Source organism: Chiloscyllium plagiosum, unplaced genomic scaffold (assembly GCF_037043375.1).
Source record: "Chiloscyllium plagiosum isolate Xiang-an unplaced genomic scaffold, Cpla_swu_hap1 HiC_scaffold_19, whole genome shotgun sequence".
NCBI lineage: Eukaryota > Metazoa > Chordata > Chondrichthyes > Orectolobiformes > Hemiscylliidae > Chiloscyllium > Chiloscyllium plagiosum.
In genome coordinates this window covers 37228809-37249522 of record NW_028270157.1, presented here as the reverse complement: position 1 = coordinate 37249522, position 20714 = coordinate 37228809, and the positions used below count along the sequence as shown (strand labels likewise).

At 43.2% G+C, this 20714-nt stretch overlaps 1 protein-coding gene across 7 annotated transcripts in view; it reads right to left on the bottom strand.

The window, feature by feature from the left end:
• Positions 1-20714, bottom strand: part of LOC122559665 (dedicator of cytokinesis protein 4-like) — a 569310-nt gene that overhangs the window by 65951 nt on the left and 482645 nt on the right. For all 7 annotated transcript variants that reach the window (XM_043709516.2, XM_043709519.2, XM_043709517.2 and 4 more), the window contains 2 exons: positions 1954-2120; positions 60-146 (listed from right to left, as the gene is read on the bottom strand). In XM_043709516.2, coding sequence (XP_043565451.2) covers positions 60-146; positions 1954-2120 — 254 coding nt within the window. The remainder of the gene's footprint in view (positions 1-59; positions 147-1953; positions 2121-20714) is intronic.

The window sequence follows — 20714 nt, the reverse complement described above, 5'->3', positions numbered from 1 at the left end:
GTCATTTTGCAGCACTTTTTACATTTTTGTGAAATTTACAACTGAATGCTAGAACTCACCACTTCCCGTCTATCCACTTCAAACCAGCGGGAGATACCTGGTAAACTCTGAACCAATGTCAAAGTAGTTCGTTCAACCCACAGACTCTGACAAAAATAACGAGAGAGAGGGAAATAATTAAGTGTTCTGAAATCAATGTTAAAACCCACTCTGTATGCATTAATTAAGACTTCTTGATGTCAAGAACATTTTCTTAATGTCTCAGTCTTAGCATTTTCACACCGAATTAACAGAAGACTATAATGAAGCAATTATGCCCCAAATTCAAACTCAAGGGCAAATTTTGGGAGCAGAAAGGAGAGCCAAACTGGCCTCCCAATACTGCATTGTATGGGATCCAGTCATCCAGTAATGATTTTTTTTGAATTGTCCAATTAAGGACAAGAGGCAGGCTCACCATACAAATAATGACACTGAGGGGTCTCTGTAATTCAAGGATCAATGGAGAGAGCATATAGCTGAGGCTACAGCATTCAGCCATTTCAGGTAAGTGAGAGAGTTGTTATTTGTTCACAACTTGTGACCATCACTGGCTATGTTAGCATTTATTGCCCACACCAATTTTCCAGAAAGCAGTTTTCTTGACATTGCTGTGGGTCTGGAATCATACATCAGCCAGACCAGATAAGGAGGGCAGATTTCTATCCATTGAGGACATTAGGGTGCATTTCTCAGAAATATTTAAACCCTTAAAATTAAATAAAATGTCAGAATTGCTATCGTGTAAGTGGGACCTCTTTGCAGGGGCATCTGTATGCTGGTGTTTGGAGAGGCGCTCGCAGTATAACTTGGTTGGCTTATGGCAATTGATCTTAACAGGTCAATTACTCCCCTTGATTGGCGTCCCACGACATATGGGGAGGTATCTCTTCAGGCCTTGACCATGCCTTGAAATTGGCCAGGGAACAGGATGGTGCCAGCAAATTAGCATGAATTTTCACATCTGTGTGTTTCCTTACTAATGCAACTAAGAGGATGAAAACTTGCCCCTCGAACTTGCAACATTTAAGAGGCATTTGGATGGGTATATGAATAGGAAGGGTTTGGAGGGATATGGGCCAAGTGCTGGCAGGTGGGACTAGATTGGGTTGGGATATCTGGTTGGCATGGATGAGTTGTTTCCATGCTGTACATCTCCATGAATATGACTCCATGACTAACTAAATGGTAGGAGGCCACTATTCAAAATCACCAATTCTTATCAGCTTCAAAAACAAAGCTGATCATTGCGGGTGCTGGTGATCTGAAAGAAATGCACAAAGTCTGGAGAAACTCAAATTTGACAGCATTTGGGAACAGAAAAAATAGACTTAATGCTTCAAGTCCAATGGCTCCTCTTCTTCAGAATAGCAGTTCTCAATAATAGCTGATGCAACCAGACCTGCTCAGTTTCTCCAGCACTGCATTTTACTTCTCATCAAGATCAAGTTCGACTCAAACATAAATTCAAAGTTTGAGAGAAGATTCGTAGCTCGGGTGCTCGCTGTTGTGGTTCTGTTCGCCGAGCTGGGAATTTGTGTTGCAGACGTTTCGTCCTTTGTCTAGGTGACATTACTATTATAGGACAAGCCAAACAGAGAACAGCCAGGGAATTCCTAGAGGCATGGCACTCATCCACAAACTCCATCAACAAACACATCGACCTGGACCCAATATACCGGCCACTACAGCGGACAGCTGGAACTGACAACCGGAAGCGGCAGAGACAAACCACTATAAATGCCGGAGGAAACATCACAGAAGCGCTTCACAGGAGGCTCCCAAGCACTGAGGATGTCACCTAGACAGGGACGAAACGTCTGCAACACAAATTCCCAGCTTGACGAACAGAATCACATCAAATATAAATATTTAGATTTCCACTTGTGGTACTCACATGAGAAAAATGCATACCTTGAACTCGTTTTCTTTGTCCTTGATTCCTTTGTGAAATGGTCTATCATATCTGAACCTCCAGATATTGTTGACTCTATAAAAACTCTTAATATGGTCAGGTATAGCTTCTTTCTGCAGTATCTCATGATTATCAGGAATAGGAATTACTGCATAAATCTGCAGATCTGTGTATTAACAGTTAAGAAAATGTCCAGACGCCTAATAGTTAATTAAAATGCAGGATATGAAATATTATTAAAAATGATTAAAAGCAAGATGGCTATCAAAATCTTGATAATTTAAATTCAGAAACCAAACATGCTAATGAAAACTAGAACAGGATATGCTGTACATATACAGCTTTTCAAAGACACAACAGGTAAGGGCTACATGTGTTTTCGTTTTTGCAGTTAAAATGATGATTCAATGGTTATTAAACATAATATTTTACAGCAAGGCCTGAAAGAAGGGAGTTGATCAACTGTACTTTAAAAAGCTGTGATGAAGTACTTAATTACAAGATAAAGCTCAACAAGATATGTTATATATTAATCGCCATACAGACGAGGGGAGAGACAAATAGCAAGGGCTGATTCTAACTCTACTCAAAATTGTCAAAAATATTAACAGTATTGTCATGCTCCAAAAAGATGAAACATCCTGTCAGAAGTGATTAAACATTGACAGGAAGAGCAGAACACCTGGCCAACTGAATGATGGCATTGGCACAAACTAAACTACACAGTGCCCCAAAGTGTGCATAGACCTTGGATAAAAAAAGTGAATGTATGATGTATAATCTTTTTAACATTGGAATCAAACTTCACATCCATTGTATAGTACATACAATTTTAATTGACATGGTAGACTTTTTAAGTCGTAAGTAAACTGCTATCTTATGAACATTTATATGCTTGTTGTCAATTTTGTGTCTCAGAGCTGTCGTAATATTAGTTTCCACAAATGCCACATGTTTTGTTACAATGCTTTGAAATGTCTGTTCCGTGCTTGGAGCTCTTTGCTTCCTGCAGATTCTACAATTTGTTTACTATCCTTCAAGTCCACAGCGAGGACTAATTAATCCGGCACTTCGAGCAATCGTAAACAAATTTACAATCAAAAACACAAAAACTACGTTGTTCATGACTGTCATGCCGATAACTTTATCTTTGATTTTAAAATGCAAGATGATAATATGTTCAATCTAATTTCAATGACCAAAAAGCCTTCACTTCCGAAAGGAGGTTCAGTCATTTACTTTATCACTATCTATTTCTGAAATTAATAAACCTGCCTGTTTCTTTCTGCATTTGACAGAGTTAGATTCAATTAAGTCAGCAGTTATTTGCAGATTTCTCAACTCCAGTTATCAGAGTAATACTTCTTGATCTATGTGTAAAAATGAAGGATAGTCTGATAAATAGGAGAAAGTGACGACTGCAGATGCTAGAGATCAGAGTCGAGACTGTGGTGTTGGAAAAGCACAGCTGGTCAGGCAGCATCTGAGGAGAAGGAAAATTCCTGATGAAGGGCTTATGCCTGGAATATTGATTCTCCTACTCCTCGGATGCTGCCTGACCTGCTGTGCTTTTCCAACACCACAGTCTCGACATGGTCCGATATATGCCAATACAAAAAACAAATATAGCGTGCAATTATTATTACTTAAATGCATTTGAAGTTTGGCTCATTTTTGACTCTAACAATTTACTTAATCCTAATACTTTCCTCTTGGCTCAGTGGCAGTGCTGGCCTCCCAGTCAAAATTTCATAAACGCAATTTCCACTTTAGATACTTGATTGTATCATTGTGAGGCTGATACTTCAGTACAGTACTGAGGGAGTGATGCACTTCAGAAATACTGCCTTTCAGACAATAAGTTAAGAAAGTCACCCTTCCCTGACCTCCTCTGATCAGCATAGATGATCTCCTGGTAGTGTTCTGAACAGCCAAGGATTTCTCTGGATGTCTTGACTAATATTTATCCCTCAATCAACAACTCTAAGGCAGATGATTTCGTCACATTGCTGTCTGGAAATGTTGTCTGCAGATTATCTCTGGTTCCAAATACTACATTTCAAAACTGCTTTTCATTGGCTGTATCAATGGGACATCTATAAGTCATAAAAGATGTTATATAACTGCAAGTTGCTCCTTGTTTTCTCTATTTTGTGCTATAAGTTTATTGAAGTAATATGTAATATAAAGCTTCAAAACCTCCAAAACAGTTTAGCATCAAAACAGTAAGCAATTGTGAAGCTATTAAATTCCCACCACATACCATGATTGTCCAATTATATAAGCTGTAAAGTAGTCAGAATGAGTTCAGAATGTGACAAAGTAGCTCCCAAAGCTCACATGACCACTCCTTTGACTTTCAGCTTGTGTTGGGACTAAGTATTTATTCCAGTTAAAAAATCTCAAGAGACTTTTATGAAATTCCATGAACATTTCCAAAGTCAAACAGAACTCTAAAAACAACAAATGCTGGAGATCACAGTGGGTCAGACAGCATCCATAGAGAGAGAGAGAGAGAGAGAGAGAGAGAGAGAGAGAGAGAGCAAGCTAATGTTTCCAGTCTAGATGACTCTTCATCAGAGCTGAAGTGAAATGTGGAGGGGACAGCATTTAGGCTTTCGGTTGGGAGGATTGGAGGTGACAGCAGCGTGTGTAGGATCTTGATGGAGAAAAGATGTTAGTAGTTCAGATTAAGTGATTGGAATGTGAGAATGGCAGAACAGTGTGTCTCCTGCCAGACTTGAAAGGATAGTTGAGTGGAATGTGGGAAGGGGAGGACTTGATAACAAGCTAAAAGAAAGGAAACAAGTGGGAGTTGGTTCACAATTTGAAGCTGTTGAACTCGACCCCAAGTCCAGAAGGTTGTAAAGTGCCTAGGCTGTAGGTGAGGTGTTGTTCCTTCATTTTGTGCAGTGATTCATAGCACATAGAACACAGAACATTACAGCGCATTACAGGCCCTTCAGCCATCGATGTTGCGCCGACTTATGAAAATTAACTGATGCCCATCCAACTTACACCGTTCTATTATTATCCATATGTATGTCCAATGCTCATTTAAATGCCCTTAATGTTGGCAATTCTACTACTGTTGCAGGCAGGCCGTTCCACGCTCCGACCACTGTCTGAGTGAAGAAACTACCCCTAATACCTAAATCTATCATCCCTCAATTTGAAGCCATGTCGCCTTATGTCAGCCTTTGCCATCCGAGGAAAAAGGCACTCACTGTCCACCTGATCTAACCCTCTGATTATCTTACATGTCTTGATTAAGTCACCTCTCAACCTTCTTCTCTCCAATGAAAACAGCCTCAGTTCCCTCAGCCTATCCTTGTAAGATCTCCCTTCCATACCAGGCAACATCCTAGTAAATCTATTCTGAACCCTGTCCAAAGCTTCCACATCCTTCCTATAATGTGGTGACCAGAACTGCACACAATACTCCAGGTGCGGCCTTACCTGTGTCTTGTACAGCTGAAGCATGACATCATGGCTCCAAAACTCAATCTTCCTACCAATAAATGCAACACACCATATGCAGTCTTAACCTGGGTGACAACCTTCAGGGATTTATGCACCTGGACACGGAAATCTCTATGCCAAGAATTTTACCAATAGTCCAGTACTCTGCATTCCTGTTATTTCTTCCGAAGTGAACTACCTTACACTCTTCCACATTAAACTCCATTTGCCAATTCTCAGCCAGCTCTGCATCCTATCTATGTCCCTCTGTAACCCACAACATCCTTCAGCCCTATCCACAATTCTGCCTACCTTAATGTCATCTGCAAATTTACTAACCCATTCTTCTACGCCCTCATCTAGGTCATTTATAAAAATGACAAATAGCCCCAAAACAGATCCTTGCAGCACACCACTGCTAACTGAGCTCCAGGATGAACATTTCCCATGAACCACCACTCTATCTTCTTTCAGCTAGCCAATTTCTGATCCAAACCACTAAATCACCTTCAATCCCACAACACTGTATTTTGTACAATAGCCTATTGTGTGTAACCTTACCAAATGCCTTACTGAAGTCCAGATACACCACATCAACCCTTTACCTTCATCCACTTGTTTTGTCACCTTCTCGAAGAACTCAATAAGGTCAGTGAGGCACGACCTACCCTTCACAAAATCGTGTTGACTATCCCTAATCAAATTATTCCTTTTCAGATGATTATAAATCCTATCCCTTATAACCTTTTTCAACACCTTACCCATAACTGAAGTAAGGCTCACTGGCCTATAATTACCATGGTTGTCTCGACTCCCCTTCTTAAAGAAAGGAACAACATTCTGGGCGGCATAGTGGGTGGCACGGTGGCACAGTGATTAGCACTGCTGTCTCACAGCGCCAGAGACCCGGGTTCAATTCCCGCCTCAGGCGACTGACTGTGTGGAGTTTGCACGTTCTCCCCGTGTCTGCGTGGGTTTCCTCCCACAGTCCAAAGATGTGCAGGTAAGGTGAATTGGCCATGCTAAATTGCCCGTAGTGTTAGGTAAGGGGTAAATGTAGGGGTATGGGTGGGTTGCGCTTCGGCGGGTCGGTGTGGACTTGTTGGGCCGAAGGGCCTGTTTCCACACTGTAATGTAATCTAATCTAATTCTGGCACTACTCCTGTCGACAATGGTGACATAAAGATCAAAGCCAAAGGCTCTGCAATCTCCCAGAGAATCCGAGGATAAATCCCATCTGGCCCCAGGGTCTTACCTATTTTCAGATGTTCCAAAGTTTCTAAAACGTCCTCTTTGTCAACTGCAATCATCTATTCTTGTAGCCTGGATCTCCGTATTCTCACTAACATTGCCCTTTTCCAATGTGAATACAGACGAGAGGTATTCATTAAGCGCTTCCTCTATGTCCTTCGATTCCACACACAACTTTCCACTACTATCTTTGATTGGCCCTAATGTCTGCCTTGAAGAAGTTTTCCTCCTCTCTCTACAAGAATCTCAGGGAGTCCCTCTCCCACTGCAACTCTCAGGTCATTTCCTCTGTCCCATGACTTGACCTACCTGCCTATCTTCTACCTATCCACTCCACCCTCCCCCTGCCCCTGACCTATCATCTTCATCCCCTCCCCCACTCACCTATTGTACTCTATGCTACTTTCTCCCCACCCCCATCCTCCTCTAGTTTATCTCTCCATGCTTCAGGCTCTCTGCCTTTATTCATGATGAAGGGCTTTTGCCCGAAATGTCGATTTTACTGCTCTTCGGATGCTGCCTGAACTGCTGTGCTCTTCCAGCACCACTGATCCAGAATCTGGTTTCCAGCATCTGCAGTCATTGTTTTTACCTAAGCTTAGTCGAGTCATTCTTTTATTTCTGATAGAAGGCATTATGGTTTTCCTTGATTCGATCCACCAACTTCTCATGTCCCCTCCTCACTCTTCTTAGCCCTCTCTTTAGATCTTTTCTGGCTAACATATAACACTCAAGCCCCCTACCTGAGCCTTCACACATCATCTTCACATAAGCCTTCTTCTTCCTCGTGACAAGAGCTTCAACTTCTTCAGTAAACCTTGGCTCCTTCTCTCAACAACTACTTCCCTGCCTGATAGGTATAGATTTATCAAGGACCAGCAGTATCTGTCCCTTGAATGAGCTCACATTTCAACTTCATTCATCCACTCAACTGTGTGCATTCATTGGAACACTGTAGCATGCAGAGGACAGACAAGTAGCTATGTGAGTAGGATGCTGTGTTAAAATGACCCACAGGAGGCTGGAAGAACACAGCAAGCCAGGCAGCATCAGGAAGGGAGAGAAGTCGACATTTCAGGTGTAAGTCTTTTGTCTCTGTGTTAAAATTGCCAGCTATGGGAAGGTCAGGATCCTGTTTACACATAGACTAGAGGTGTTCCGCAAAGCAGTCACCCAGTCTGCATTTAGTTTCTCCAATGTAGAGTAGGTCACATTGGGTGCAGTGAATACAAAACACAAGATTGGCGGAGGTACAGGTGAAGTGCTGTTTCACCTGGAAAGACCAGTTTAGGCCCTTGGATACTGAGCATAGAGGAAGAGAAGAGGCAAGTGTTGCAACTTCGTGATTATAAGGGAAGGTGCCATAGAGAGGGGGTGTGGTGGCGGTAATTGTAGGACGTCTGCGAGGAAACAATCCCTGCAAAATGCAGACAGGAGAGTGAGGGGAGGATGTGTTTGGTGGTGGTGTCCTGTTGTAGTTGTCTAAAATGGCTGAGAATTATTCTTTGAATGCGGAGGCTGGTGGGATGAAAATTGAGGACAGGGGGACCCGATTACACTGTTGAGAGGGATGGGAAGGGGCAAGGGCAGAAGCACAGGTGATAGGTCAGATGCAGTTGAGGGCCCTGTCAATCAGTGTTATGGAAGTAGTAAGCCATGTCAGCCATGCTGTTTTGGGAGGTTGCATCATCCGAACAGATGCAACGTAGGTGAAGGAACTGGGAGAATGGGATGGAGTCCTAGCAGGATGTGGTGAATGAAGAGCTGTAGTGAAGGTAGCTATGGGAGTCAGTGGCTTTGTAGTGGATGACAGTGGACAGCTTATTCCCTGAAATGGAGACAGAGAGGTCAAGGAAAGGAAGAGAAATGTTGAAAATGGACAATGTGAAATTTATAGAGGGATGGAAATTGGAGGCAACATGAACTAAGTCTTCAAGGTCCTGGTGGGAGCAGGAAACGGCACCAAACCAGTTGTTGGTGAATCTATAAAAGGATAAAAGGAGGGACCCGTGTAGGACCGGAACAAGGATCATTCCACATATCCCGTAAACAGGCAGGCCATAACAAGGACCCACGCGGGTGCCCATAGCCACTCCTTTGACTTTGCAGAAGTGAGATGGATTAATGGAGAAATTGTTCAGTGCGAGAACAAGTTTAGCCAAGTAGAGGAGAGTGGTGGTGGATGAGCATTGTTTAGGCCTCTGGTCAATCAAGAAGCTGAGAGCTCTCAGACGGTCCTGCTGGGAATGGAGGTAAAGAGGGATTAGACATCCATGGTGAACAGGAGGCAGTTAGAGCCAGGGAAATGGAAATTGTCAATATGGTAGAAGGTATCAGAGTAATCATAGATGTAGGTGGGCGGGGTCTGGATAAGTGGAGAGAGGATGGAGTCAAGGTAGGAGGAAATTAGCTCCCTGACATGTGTTTCCTGAAATAGCACTTGCTTGCTCATTACAACCTGACAATGAAAATTGGCTGAGACAATTAAAAGTTAATTACATCAACTAAAAGTTATTGGATGGGTCTCTTTACCTAAAAAAAGGATGATGCAACAGTTTTGGACAACAAACACCTTACATTTTGATGCTTATAAGTCAGATTCCAAGATAACATTTTGGCAGAACTCTAAGAATAATACTGAAGGTTTTCTGAAATTCTCTTGTTTCAGAGAAGATTCTATTAGATAGGAAAATGATGTAACTTTTTTATTCAAAAGGTTGCGAGATGGAGGCAAAAAGTAACAAACTATAAGTCAGTAAATTTAACATTTGTCGTACAGAAAATGTTAGGACCTATGATCAAAGATCTATGGCATGCCAGTTAGTGGATTCAAGGCACTCAGTCAGAATCAACATGGTTTCGTGAAAGGGAAATCATGTTTAACCAATTTATTAGAGTTATTTGAGAAAGTGCTGTGGATAAAGGGGAGCCAATGGATGTACTCTACTTAGGTCTCCAGAAGGCGATGATAAGGTGCTGCTTTGAGGGTTCTTGTGGACGATAAAGTTTATGATGGTTGCACACTGGAATAGATAAAAGATTGACTGGCCAGCAGGAAACAGTCGGCAAAAATAGATCATTCAATGCAATCAGTGATGTGCAATTGTGATCACTGCTGTGGCTAAAACTTATTACAATTTATATAACTGACTTGGATGAAAAAACTGCAGGAATTATTGCTATACTTACTGATGATGAAGAGAGATGTACAAGAGTAATTTTGAAGAGTTTGTAAGGGTGTCAGAGGAACATAGGCAAATTATGTGCATGGGGAAATATCTAACAAATGAAATGCAATTTTGGAAGGAAGAAATAAATGAAAGAATAAAACCTTAGGCAAAGGCATCTTCAAGCAAGCCAGGTTTGCAACAACACTTGATATTTCGTTAATACCTACTTTAAATCTTCATATCCATATTTAGCTAAGAACTGCATGACATTTTAAATGTAATTTTCAGCAGTAATTATGGAACAAAATAATTTTTATAACAAAAACAGAAATTGTTGAAGAAACTTAAACATGGAGGAAATTTGACTGGACTCGAAACGTTAACTCTGCTTTCTCTGCACAGATGCTGACTTTCACCAGCAATTTCTGTCTTGTTTCACATCTTCAGCATCTGGAATTCTTGGTTTTATGTTAAACTACTTCTAATCTTGGTTAATACAAAAGCGTTTTTGTTTGAAATTGGAACAAAGAACTCAAAAAAAAAGGGCCAAAAAAGATATACAAATTCACAGTTCATGGAACATTCTGACGTTATGCCTGAGGTGTTGTGTAATATGACTATGAATTTTTCATAGAACGTAAACCAATCTAAGGCAACATTTGGAAGGACAAGGAAAATTGATGCAAGCCAAAAGAAAGATTGGTTTCAAGCAAACTACTGCTGATGCTGGAATCTGTATTCCAGTTCTGATGAAAAGTCATCTGGATGTGAAATATTAGCTTTCCTTCACGGATGCTGCCTGACCTGCTATGATTTCCAGCACTTTTTGTCTTCAGGAAGATTAGGTTCAGTAATTAAATGTCTCATTGAAGGAGAGTTTGCAGATGTTTAATGGGTGAGAACATGTTATCTAAATGGCGAGAGATTCGAGATGCAGAGATATCTGGGTGTATTGTGCATGAATTGCAAACAGTTAACTTGCAGGCATTTAAAGTAATAATGAAAACTAATAGAATGTTACAATTTAATATGCAGGGATTTGCAAAACTAGTACTGTGAACGAGCAAGATGCACAAAGGTTGGACAAAAACTTGTACATTTTGAGAAAAAAAACTATGAAATAAAAGAATAATCTTACATTTGCTTTTTTGGGGACCAGGAGCCAGGGCCAGGCTGGACAAGATTTACTGTTCATCCTTAACTGCCTAGAGACCAGTTAAGAGTCAATCACATCAGTGTGGTTCTGGAGTTCATGTCAGCCAGATCGGCTAAGTACTCTGGTCAGACCACATTTGGAATATTGTGTGCAGTTTTGGGCCCCATATCTCAGGTAGGATGTGCTGGCCCTGGAGCATGTTCAGAGGAGGTTCACTAGAAAGGTTCCAGGAATGAAAAGCTTAACATTATCAGGAACGTTTGAGGACTCTGCATCAAAACTTGATGGAGTTTAGAAGGATGGAGGAGGATCCAACTTAAACATACAAAATAGTGAATGGCCTGGCCAGAGTAGATGTTAGGAAGATGTTTCCAGTGGTGAGAGAGACTAGAACCTGAGGGCACAGCCTTAGAGTAAAGGGATGATCTTTTAGAATGGAGATAAGGAGAAACATCTTCAGCAAAGAGTGTGAATCTATGGAATTCATTGCCACAGAAGGCTGTAGAGGCCAGGTCATTGAGTGTATTTAAGATTAAGATAGATAGGTTCTCGACTATCAAGGGGATCAAGGGTTACGGGGACAAAGCGGGCGATAGGGTTGAGAAACGTATCAACCATGATTGAATGGCAGAGCAGACCCGATGGGCTGAATGGCCTAATTTCTGCTCCTATGTCTTTTGGTCTAAAAGATCTCCTTCCAAAAACAACATTAGCAAACCAGAAACAAAAACAGAAATTACTGGAAAGGCTCAGCAGGTCTGGCAGCATCTGATGAGAGAAATCAGAGTGAATGTTTTGGGTTCAATGATCCTTCCTCAGAATAGATAGTAGTTAGGAAAAGGTGGTACATATATGCTGAAGACAGAGGGGGGGAGGAGAAAGAGTAATCGGATAGGTGGATGGGTGGATACATGGATAGGAAAGGTCCACAGTGTATGAGCCAAATGCTGGCAAATGGGACTAGATTAATTTAGGAAATCTGGTCAGCATAGAGGAGTTGGACCAAAGGGTCTGTTTCCTTACTGTATAGTTCTATGTCTCCATGTAGACTAGACCAGGTAAGTATGACAGATTTCCTTCGCAAAAAGACATTAGTAAACCAGTTTTTTTAAAAAAATCAATTGACAGCGGCCACATTGTTGTTATTAGGCTAAATGTTTAATTCCAGATCATTTAAATTTCACCCTCTACCATGGTAGGATTCAAACACATGCCCCAAGAGTATTGGCTTAGGTGACTAGTCCAATGATCTTGTCACCATGCCACCGTCTCACTTAAAATATTGAAGAGGATACACTATTTGGATAATTGAAGGTTATAAAAAATAGCTAAAATGAAAATCTCTTTTTACTGCCCTGGAGTGAATTCTGTCAAAATTTCCTCCAATTTCATTCGGCACTTTGTGACTGAAGCAAGCTATAAATATTCTGATCGCTTGTTTATTAATTGTCATAATTCATGCATCCTTGGTCATCTTCAAGGTAAAATTGTGTTTGACCTCGTCTGAGGAACTCATGAAACTTTGGGAAACTTGACTGGACCCACCTAACCAAGTATCAGAGCTGCGTGGTTTCTTCAAAAAGGAGCTAACAAATGATACCACTTTGTGATCCTCCTCAATGATTTGCATATAATGTCCAATTAAGCTGTGGTTCAGTTGATAATACTCTTTACTTTGAGTCACAAGGTCCTGCGTTCAAGTCCCACTATGGGGCTTTGGTGTATAAAAACCAAGGCTGACACCATTAGGGGAGCTGAGGTGTCAACTTTCAGATGAGATGTTAAACCACAGCCCTATGCCTGGTCAGGTGAATGTAAATCATTGCAGGCACCATTTCAAAGAAGCATTGGCGGGAGCTATCACCAGTGTCTAGCTAATTTCCATTCATCATAATAATCATTACTACATTACTGATCGTGTCAACAACACAGAAAAGTATATGTTGATGGAATATGGATTGTAGTCTGTGATGCTAACACAATCAATGCAGAAGCTGAAAAACTAATGATAGATGGATAAGCAAAAACAGGTACAAGAAAAAGGCAGATGGGTTGCAGTCAGGGGATGGAAAGGGATCTGGCAGGCAGTGCAGGGATCCCCTGTGGCCATTCCCCTCAACAATAAGTATACCGTTTTGGATACTGTTGGGGGGGGGCTTACCAGGGGCAAGCAGTGGGGCACAGGTCTCTGGCACAAAGTCTGTCACTGCTACTCAGAAGGGAAGGGGGAAGAGGAGCAGAGCAGTAGTCATTGGGGACTCTATAGTTAGGGGGACAGATAGGAAGTTCTGTGGGGAGGAGAGAGACTCACGGTTGGTGTGTTGCCTCCCAGGTGCCAGGGTTCGTGATGTCTCTGATGATGTTTTTGGGATCCTTAAGGCGGGGGGGGGGGGGGGGGGGGGGGGGGGGGGAGGGCAGCAGCCCAAAGTCGTGGTCCACATAGGCACCAACGACATAGGTAGGAAGAGAGATGGGAATATAAGGCAGAAATTCAGGGAGCTAAATTGGAAGCTTCGAGCTAGAACGAACAGAGTTGTTGTCTCTGGTTTGTTGCCAGTGCCATGTGCTAGTGAGGTGAGGAATAGGGAGCGGGAGGAGTTGAATACGTGGCTACAGGGATGGTGCAGGAGGGAGGGTTTTGGATTCTTGGATAATTGGGGTTCTTTCTGGGGTAGGTGGGACCTCTACAAGCAGGATATTCTTCATCTGAACCAGAGGGGTACCAATATTCTGGGGGGGAAATTCGCTAAGGCTTTTGGGGTGGGTTTAAACTAATCCAGCAGGGGGATGGGAACCAAAATTGTAGTTCAAGTATAGAAAAGGTTGAGAGCAGGGAGGTCCGAAATCAAGTTTCAAGGACACAAGATGGTACAGGCAAGCAAGAAGTTGGTTTGAAGTGTGTCTACCTCAATGCCAGGAGCATCCAGAATAAGGTGGGTGAACTTGCAGCATGGGTTGGTACCTGGGACTTCGATGTTGTGGCCATTTTGCAGACATGGATAGAGCAGGGACAGGAATGGTTGTTGCAGGTTCCAGGATTTAGATATTTCAGTAAGAACAGAGATGGTGGTAAAAGAGGGGGAGGTGTGGCATTGTTGGTCAAGGACAGTATTACAGTTGCAGAAAGGATGTTTGGGGACTCGTCAACTGAGATAGTATGGGCTGAGATTAGAAACAGGAAGGGAGAGGTCACCCTGTTGGGAGCTTTCTATAGGCCTCCGAATAGTTCCAGAGATGTAGAGGAAAGGATAGCAAAGATGATTCTCAATAGGAATGAGAGAGACAGGGTAGTTGTCATGGGGGACTTCAACTTTCCAAATATTGACTGGGAACACTATAGTATGAGTACTATAGATGGGTCAGTTTTTGTCCAGTGTGTGCAGGAGGGCTTCCTGACAGGCCTACAAGGGGCGAAGCCACATTAGATTTGGTCCTGGGTAATGAGCCCGGCCAGATGTTAGACTTGGAAGTAGTTGAGCACTTTGGTGATAGCGATCACAATTCTGTTATGTTTACTTCAGTGATAGAAAGGGGTAGGTGTATACCACTGGGCAAGAGTTACAGCTGTGGGAAAGGCAATTACGATGCGATTAGGCAAGATTTAGGAAGCATAGGATGGGAAAGGAAATTGCAGGGGATGGGCACATTAGAAATGTGGAGCTTATTCAAGGAAAAGCTCCTGTGTGTCCTAGATAACTATGTACCTGTCAGGCAGGGAGGAAGCTGTAGAGCGTGGGAGCCATGGTTTACAAAGGAAGTGGAATCTCTGGTCAAGAGAAAGAAGAAGGCTTATGTTAGGATGAGATGTGAAGGCTCAGTTAGGGCGCTTGAGGGTTACAAGATAGCCAGGAAATACCTAAAAGAGAGAGCTCAAAAGAGCCAGGGGGAGACATGAGAAGTTGTTGGTGGATAGGATCTGGGTAAACCCTAAGACTTTCTATCGGTATTTAAGGAATAAAAGAATGACGAGAGTAAGATTAGGGCCAATCAAGGATAGTAGTGGGAAGTTATGTGTGGAGTCAGAGGAGATAGGGGAAGCACTAAATGAATATTTTTCGACAGAATTCACTCCAGAAAATGACAATGTTGTTGAGGAAAATACTGAGATACAGGCTACTAGATTAGGTGGAATTGAGATTCACAAGGAAGAGGTGTTAGAAATCCTGCGGAGTGTGAAAATAGATAATTCCCCTGGGCCGGATGGGATTTATCCTACGATCCTCTGGGAAGCCAGGGAGGAGATTGCCGAGCCTTTGGCATTGATCTTTAAATCATCATCGTCTACAGGAATAGTGCCAGAAGAGGATAGCAAATGTGGTTCCCCGTTCAAGAAGGGGAATAGACACAACCCTGGTAATTATAGACCAGTGAGCCTTACTTCAGTTGTTGGTAAAGTGTTGGAAAAGGTTATAAGAGATAGGATTTATAATCATCTAGAAAAGAATAATTTGATTAGGGATGGTCAGCACGGTTTTGTGAAGAGTAGGTCGTGCCTCACAAACCTTATTGAGTTCTTTGAGAAGGTGACCAAACAGGTAGATGAGAGTAAACTGGTTGATGTGGTGTATATGGATTTTAGCAAGGCGTTCGATAAGGTTCCCCACAGTAGGCTATTGTACAAGATGCGGGGGAATGGGTTTGTGGGAGAAATAGCAGTTTGGATCAGTAATTGGCTTGCTGAAAGAAGACAGAGGGTGGTGGTTGATGGGAAATGTTCATCCTGGAGTCCAGTTACCAGTGGTGTAACACAAGGGTCGGTGTTGGGTCCACTGCTGTTCGTTATTTTTATAAACAACCTGGATCAGGGCGTAGAAGGGTGGGTTAGTAAATTTGCAGACGGCACTAAGGTCGGTGGAGTTGTGGATAGTGACGAAGGATGTAGTAGGTTACAGAGAGACATAGATAAGCTGCAGAGCTGGGCTGAGAGGTGGCAAATGGAGTTTACTGCAGACAAGTGAGAGGCGATTCACTTTGGTTGGAGTAACCGGAATGCAAAGTACTGGGCTAATGGTAAGATTCTTGGTACATAGAACATAGAACATAGAAGAATACAGCGCAGTACAGGCCCTTGGGCCCTTGATGTTGCACCGATCCAAGCCCACCTAAACTACACTAACCCACTATCCTCCATATACCTATCCAATGCCCTCTTAAATGCCCATAAAGAGGGAGAGTCCACCACTGTTACTGGCAGGGCATTCCATGAACTAACGACTCGCTGAGTGAAGAACCTACCCCTAACATCAGTCCTATATCTACCCCCCCTTAATTTAAAGCTATGCCCCCTTGTAATACCCGACTCAATACGCGGGAAAAGGTTCATACTGTCGACCCTATCTAACCCCCTAATCATCTTGTACACCTCAATCAAGTCACCCCTAAACCTTCTTTTCTCTAGTGAAAACAGCCCCAAGTGCCTCAGTCTTTCCTCGTACGATTTTCCTTCCATACCAGGCAACATCCTGGTAAACCTCCTCTGCACCCGTTCCAATGCCTCCACATCCTTCCTATAGTATGGCGACCAAAACTGCACACAATATTCCAGATGCGGCCGTACCAGAGTCTTATACAACTGCATCATGACCTCAGGACTCCGGAACTCAATTCCTCTACCAATAAAAGCCAGTACGCCATATGCCTTCCTCACCGCACTATTTACCTGGGTGGCAACTTTCAGAGATCTGTGTACATGGACACCAAGATCCCTCTGCTCATCCACACTACCAAGTATCCGACCATTAGCCCAGTACCCCATCTTTTTGTTATTCTTCCCAAAGTGAATCACCTCGCACTTAGCTACATTGAATTCCATCTGCCACCTTTCTGCCCAGCTCTGCAGCTTCTCTATATCCTGCTGTAACCTGCCACATGCTTCCTCACTGTCAACAACTCCTCCGACTTTCGTGTCATCCGCAAACTTGCTCACCCAACCTTCTAACCCCTCTTCCAGGTCATTTATAAAAATGACAAACAGCAATGGTCCCAAAACAGATCCTTGCGGAACACCGCTAGTGACGGCACTCCATGAAGAAACTTTGCCATCAACTACTACCCTCTGTCTTCTTCCATCCAGCCAATTCCTAATCCAAACCTCCAACTCACCCTCAATGCCATATCTCCGTATTTTCTGCAGTAGCCTACCATGGGGAACCTTATCAAACGCCTTACTAAAATCCATATATACCACATCTACCGCTTTCCCCTCATCAACCTCCTTCGTCACCTTTTCAAAGAATTCAATAAGGTTTGTGAGGCACGACTTGCCCTTCACAAAACCATGCTGACTATCCTTGATCACATTATTCCTATCTAGATGTGCATAAATCCTATCCCTTACAATTCTCTCTAAGACTTTGCCCACAACAGAAGTGAGACTCACCGGCCTATAGTTACTAGGGCTATCCCTACTCCCCTTTTTGAACAAGGGAACCACATTTGCTATCCTCCAGTCTTCTGGGACTACTCCTGTAGACAAAGAGGACATAAAAATCAAGGCCAATGGCTCTGCAATCTCCTCCCTTGCTTCCCAGAGAATCCTAGGATAAATGCCATCAGGTGTAGATGAGCAGAGAGAACTCAGTGTCCATGTACACAGATCCTTGAAAGTTGCCATCCAGGTTGACAGGGTTGTTAAGAAGGCATACAGTGTTTTAGCTTTTATTAACAGAGGGATCGAGTTCCGGAACCATGAGGTTATGCTACAGCTGTACAAAACTCTGGTGCAACCGCACTTGGAGTATGTGTACAGTTCTGGTCACCACATTATAAGAAGGATGTGGAAGCTTTAGAAAGGGTGCAGAGGAGATTTACTAGGATGTTGCCTGGTATGGAGGGAAGGTCTTACGAGGGAAGGCTGAGGGACTTGAGGCTGTTTTCGTTGGACAGAAGAAGGTTGAGAGGTGACTTAATAGAGACCTATAAAGATAATCAGAGGGTTAGATAGGGTGGACAGGGAGAGCCTTTTTCCAAGAATGGTGACGGCGAGCACGAGGGGGCATAGCTTTAAATTGAGGGGTAATAGATACCCCTATTTAAATGTCAGAGGTAGTTTCTTTACTCAGAGAAGGGTATGGAATGCTTTGCCTGCAATGGTAGTAGATTCATCAACTTTAAGTACATTTAAGTCGTCATAGGACAAGCATATGGATGTACATGGAATAGTGTAGGTTAGATGGGCTTCAGATTGGCATGACAGGTCGGCGCAACATCGAGGGCCAAAGGGCCTGTACTGCGCTGTAATGTTCTATGTTCTAAAACAGGTCAATTTCAGTGTCAATACACTACTCCTCCATCTCCTAAATAAGAAATAGTTATATGTTACTTTTGCATCCTTGTTAAGCTAGTTTTGTAACATTGACCCCATAGTCTGAGTGAAACATTTTTCTTATGGATATATTAAATATCAAGTCGTGTATTTTAATGAGATTTAAAGCATTCAAAAATGCCTAAAATGCATTTTACTATTAATTCTTGAAGAAAATATCCGTCATTTTGAAAGAATGATGTTTTCTCTCTCTAGTGCACATACTTAGAAGTTTAGCAACATATTTCCTTCATAGAAACATAGAAAATAGAAGGCCCTTCAAGGCTACACCATCATTTAATATTATCATGGCTGATTCTCCAACTCAGTACCCTGTTCCCGCTGTCACCCCGTACTCTTTTATCCCTTTAGCTCAAAAACAGATTCAGCTACTTTTCTGACAGAAAAGAACAATGAAACATAGCTTATGACCATTAAATAATAACAGGGTGAAGTTATGAAGGAAAATACTTACTGCAGTGGTATGAAGTTTGCCAGTACCAGCAACAGTGGAAGGAATCTAAGTGAGGACCAGGGGCCTGCTGGGAAAGTAAACTTAAAATTATATAAACTTACCTCGTGAATAGGCAGAGCGCATGCCGAGCAGGAGCGCAAATGGGATTGCTGAGTAAGTGAAGTAATGTATTTGGATGGTTGTGTTACCAGAAACACTACTTCGGTAGTATCTCCTACCCATCCTCCTCCTCTAAATAAAAAAAACGTTCTGTGCGCCAGACTAGTAAGGAAACTAGTTTTTTTTTATTCTTTATTTTTCTACAGTCTCTTTGGGAACTTAGAACAGTGGGGATGGCAGTTAGGGCAGTTGAATGTTCCGCCTGCAGAATGTGGGAGGAAGGGTCACCACTAGTGTCCCTGCTGACATCACCTGCAGGAAGTACACCCAACTCCAGCTCCTTGAAAACCACGTTAGGGAACTGGCGATATAGCTGGATGAACTTCGGATCATTCGGGACACGGAGTGGATCATTGAGAAGAGCTACAGGGACGTAAAAATGAGTTGCTGGAAAAGCGCAGCAGGTCAGGCAGCATCAAAGGAGAAGGAGAATCGACATTTCGGGCATAATTCGTTCTTCAGGAATGAGGAGGGTGTGCCAAGCAGGCTAAGAAAAAAAGTAGGGAGGAGGGATTTGGGGGAGGGGGTTGGGAATGCGATAGGTGGAAGGAGGTTAAGGTGAGGGTGATAGGCCGGAGAGAGGGTGGGGACGGAGAGGTCGGGAAGAAGATTGCAAGTCAAGAAGGCAGTGCTGAGTCTGTGGTTTGGGACTGAGAAAAGGTGGGGGGAGGGGAAATGAAGAAGCTGGAGAAATCTGTATTCAGCCCTTGTGGTTGGAGGGTTCCTAGGCGGAAGTTCCTCCAGGCGTCGTGTTGCCAGGGTCTGGCGATGGAGGAGGCCAAGGAGTGGGAATGGGAGGGCTTATGCCCGAAACGTCGATTCTCCTTCTCCTTTGATGCTGCCTGACCTGCTGCGCTTTTCCAGCAACACATTTTTAAGCTCTGATCCCCAGCATCTGCAGTCCTCACTTTCTCATAGTCACACCTCGGGTACAAGGTGGCGGCAAATGGATTACCATCAGGGGATAGAAAGGGAACTGGCAGGCAGTGCAGGGAACCCCTGTGACTATTCCCCTCAATAACAAGTAGATCGCTTTGGACACTGTTTGCTGGGGATGGGGGGGGGGGTTTGGAATTTACCAGGGGTAAGCCATGGAGTACAGGTCTCTGGCACAGAGTCTGTCCCTGTCGCTCAGAGAAGGGGGGGAGATGATCAGACCATGATGGGGATTCCATATAGTTAGGGGACAGATAGAAGGTTCTGTGGGAACAAGAGTGAGACTCACAGTTGGTGTGCCAAGGTCAGTGATGTCGCTGAATGTGTTTTTGGGATCCTTGAGGTGGTGGGGGGGAGCAGTCCCAAGTAATGGTCCACATAGACACCAACGACATAGGTAGGAAGAGAGATAGGGATTTAAGGCAGAAATTCAGGGAGCTAGAACAAACAGAGTTATCATCTCTGGTCTGTTGCCCATGCCACGTGCGAGCAAGGTGAGGAATAGGGAGAGAGAGGAGATGAACACATGGCTACAGCGGTGGTGCAGAAGGGAGGATTTCGGATATCTGGATAATTGGGCTCATTCAGGGATGGATGGGACCTCTAAAAACAGGATGGTCTACACCTGAACCAGAAGGGTACCAATATCCTGGGGGGGTAAATTTGCTAATGCTCTTCGGGAGGGTTTAAATTAAATCAGCAGGTGGATGGGAACCTAAACTGTCGTTCCAGTGTCCGGGTGGTTGAGAGTAATAAGGTCAGAAATGAGGTTTCAAGGTCGCGAGAGTTCACCAGCAAGCAGGAAGGTGATTTGAAGTGTATTGACTTCAACACCAGGAGCACTCGGA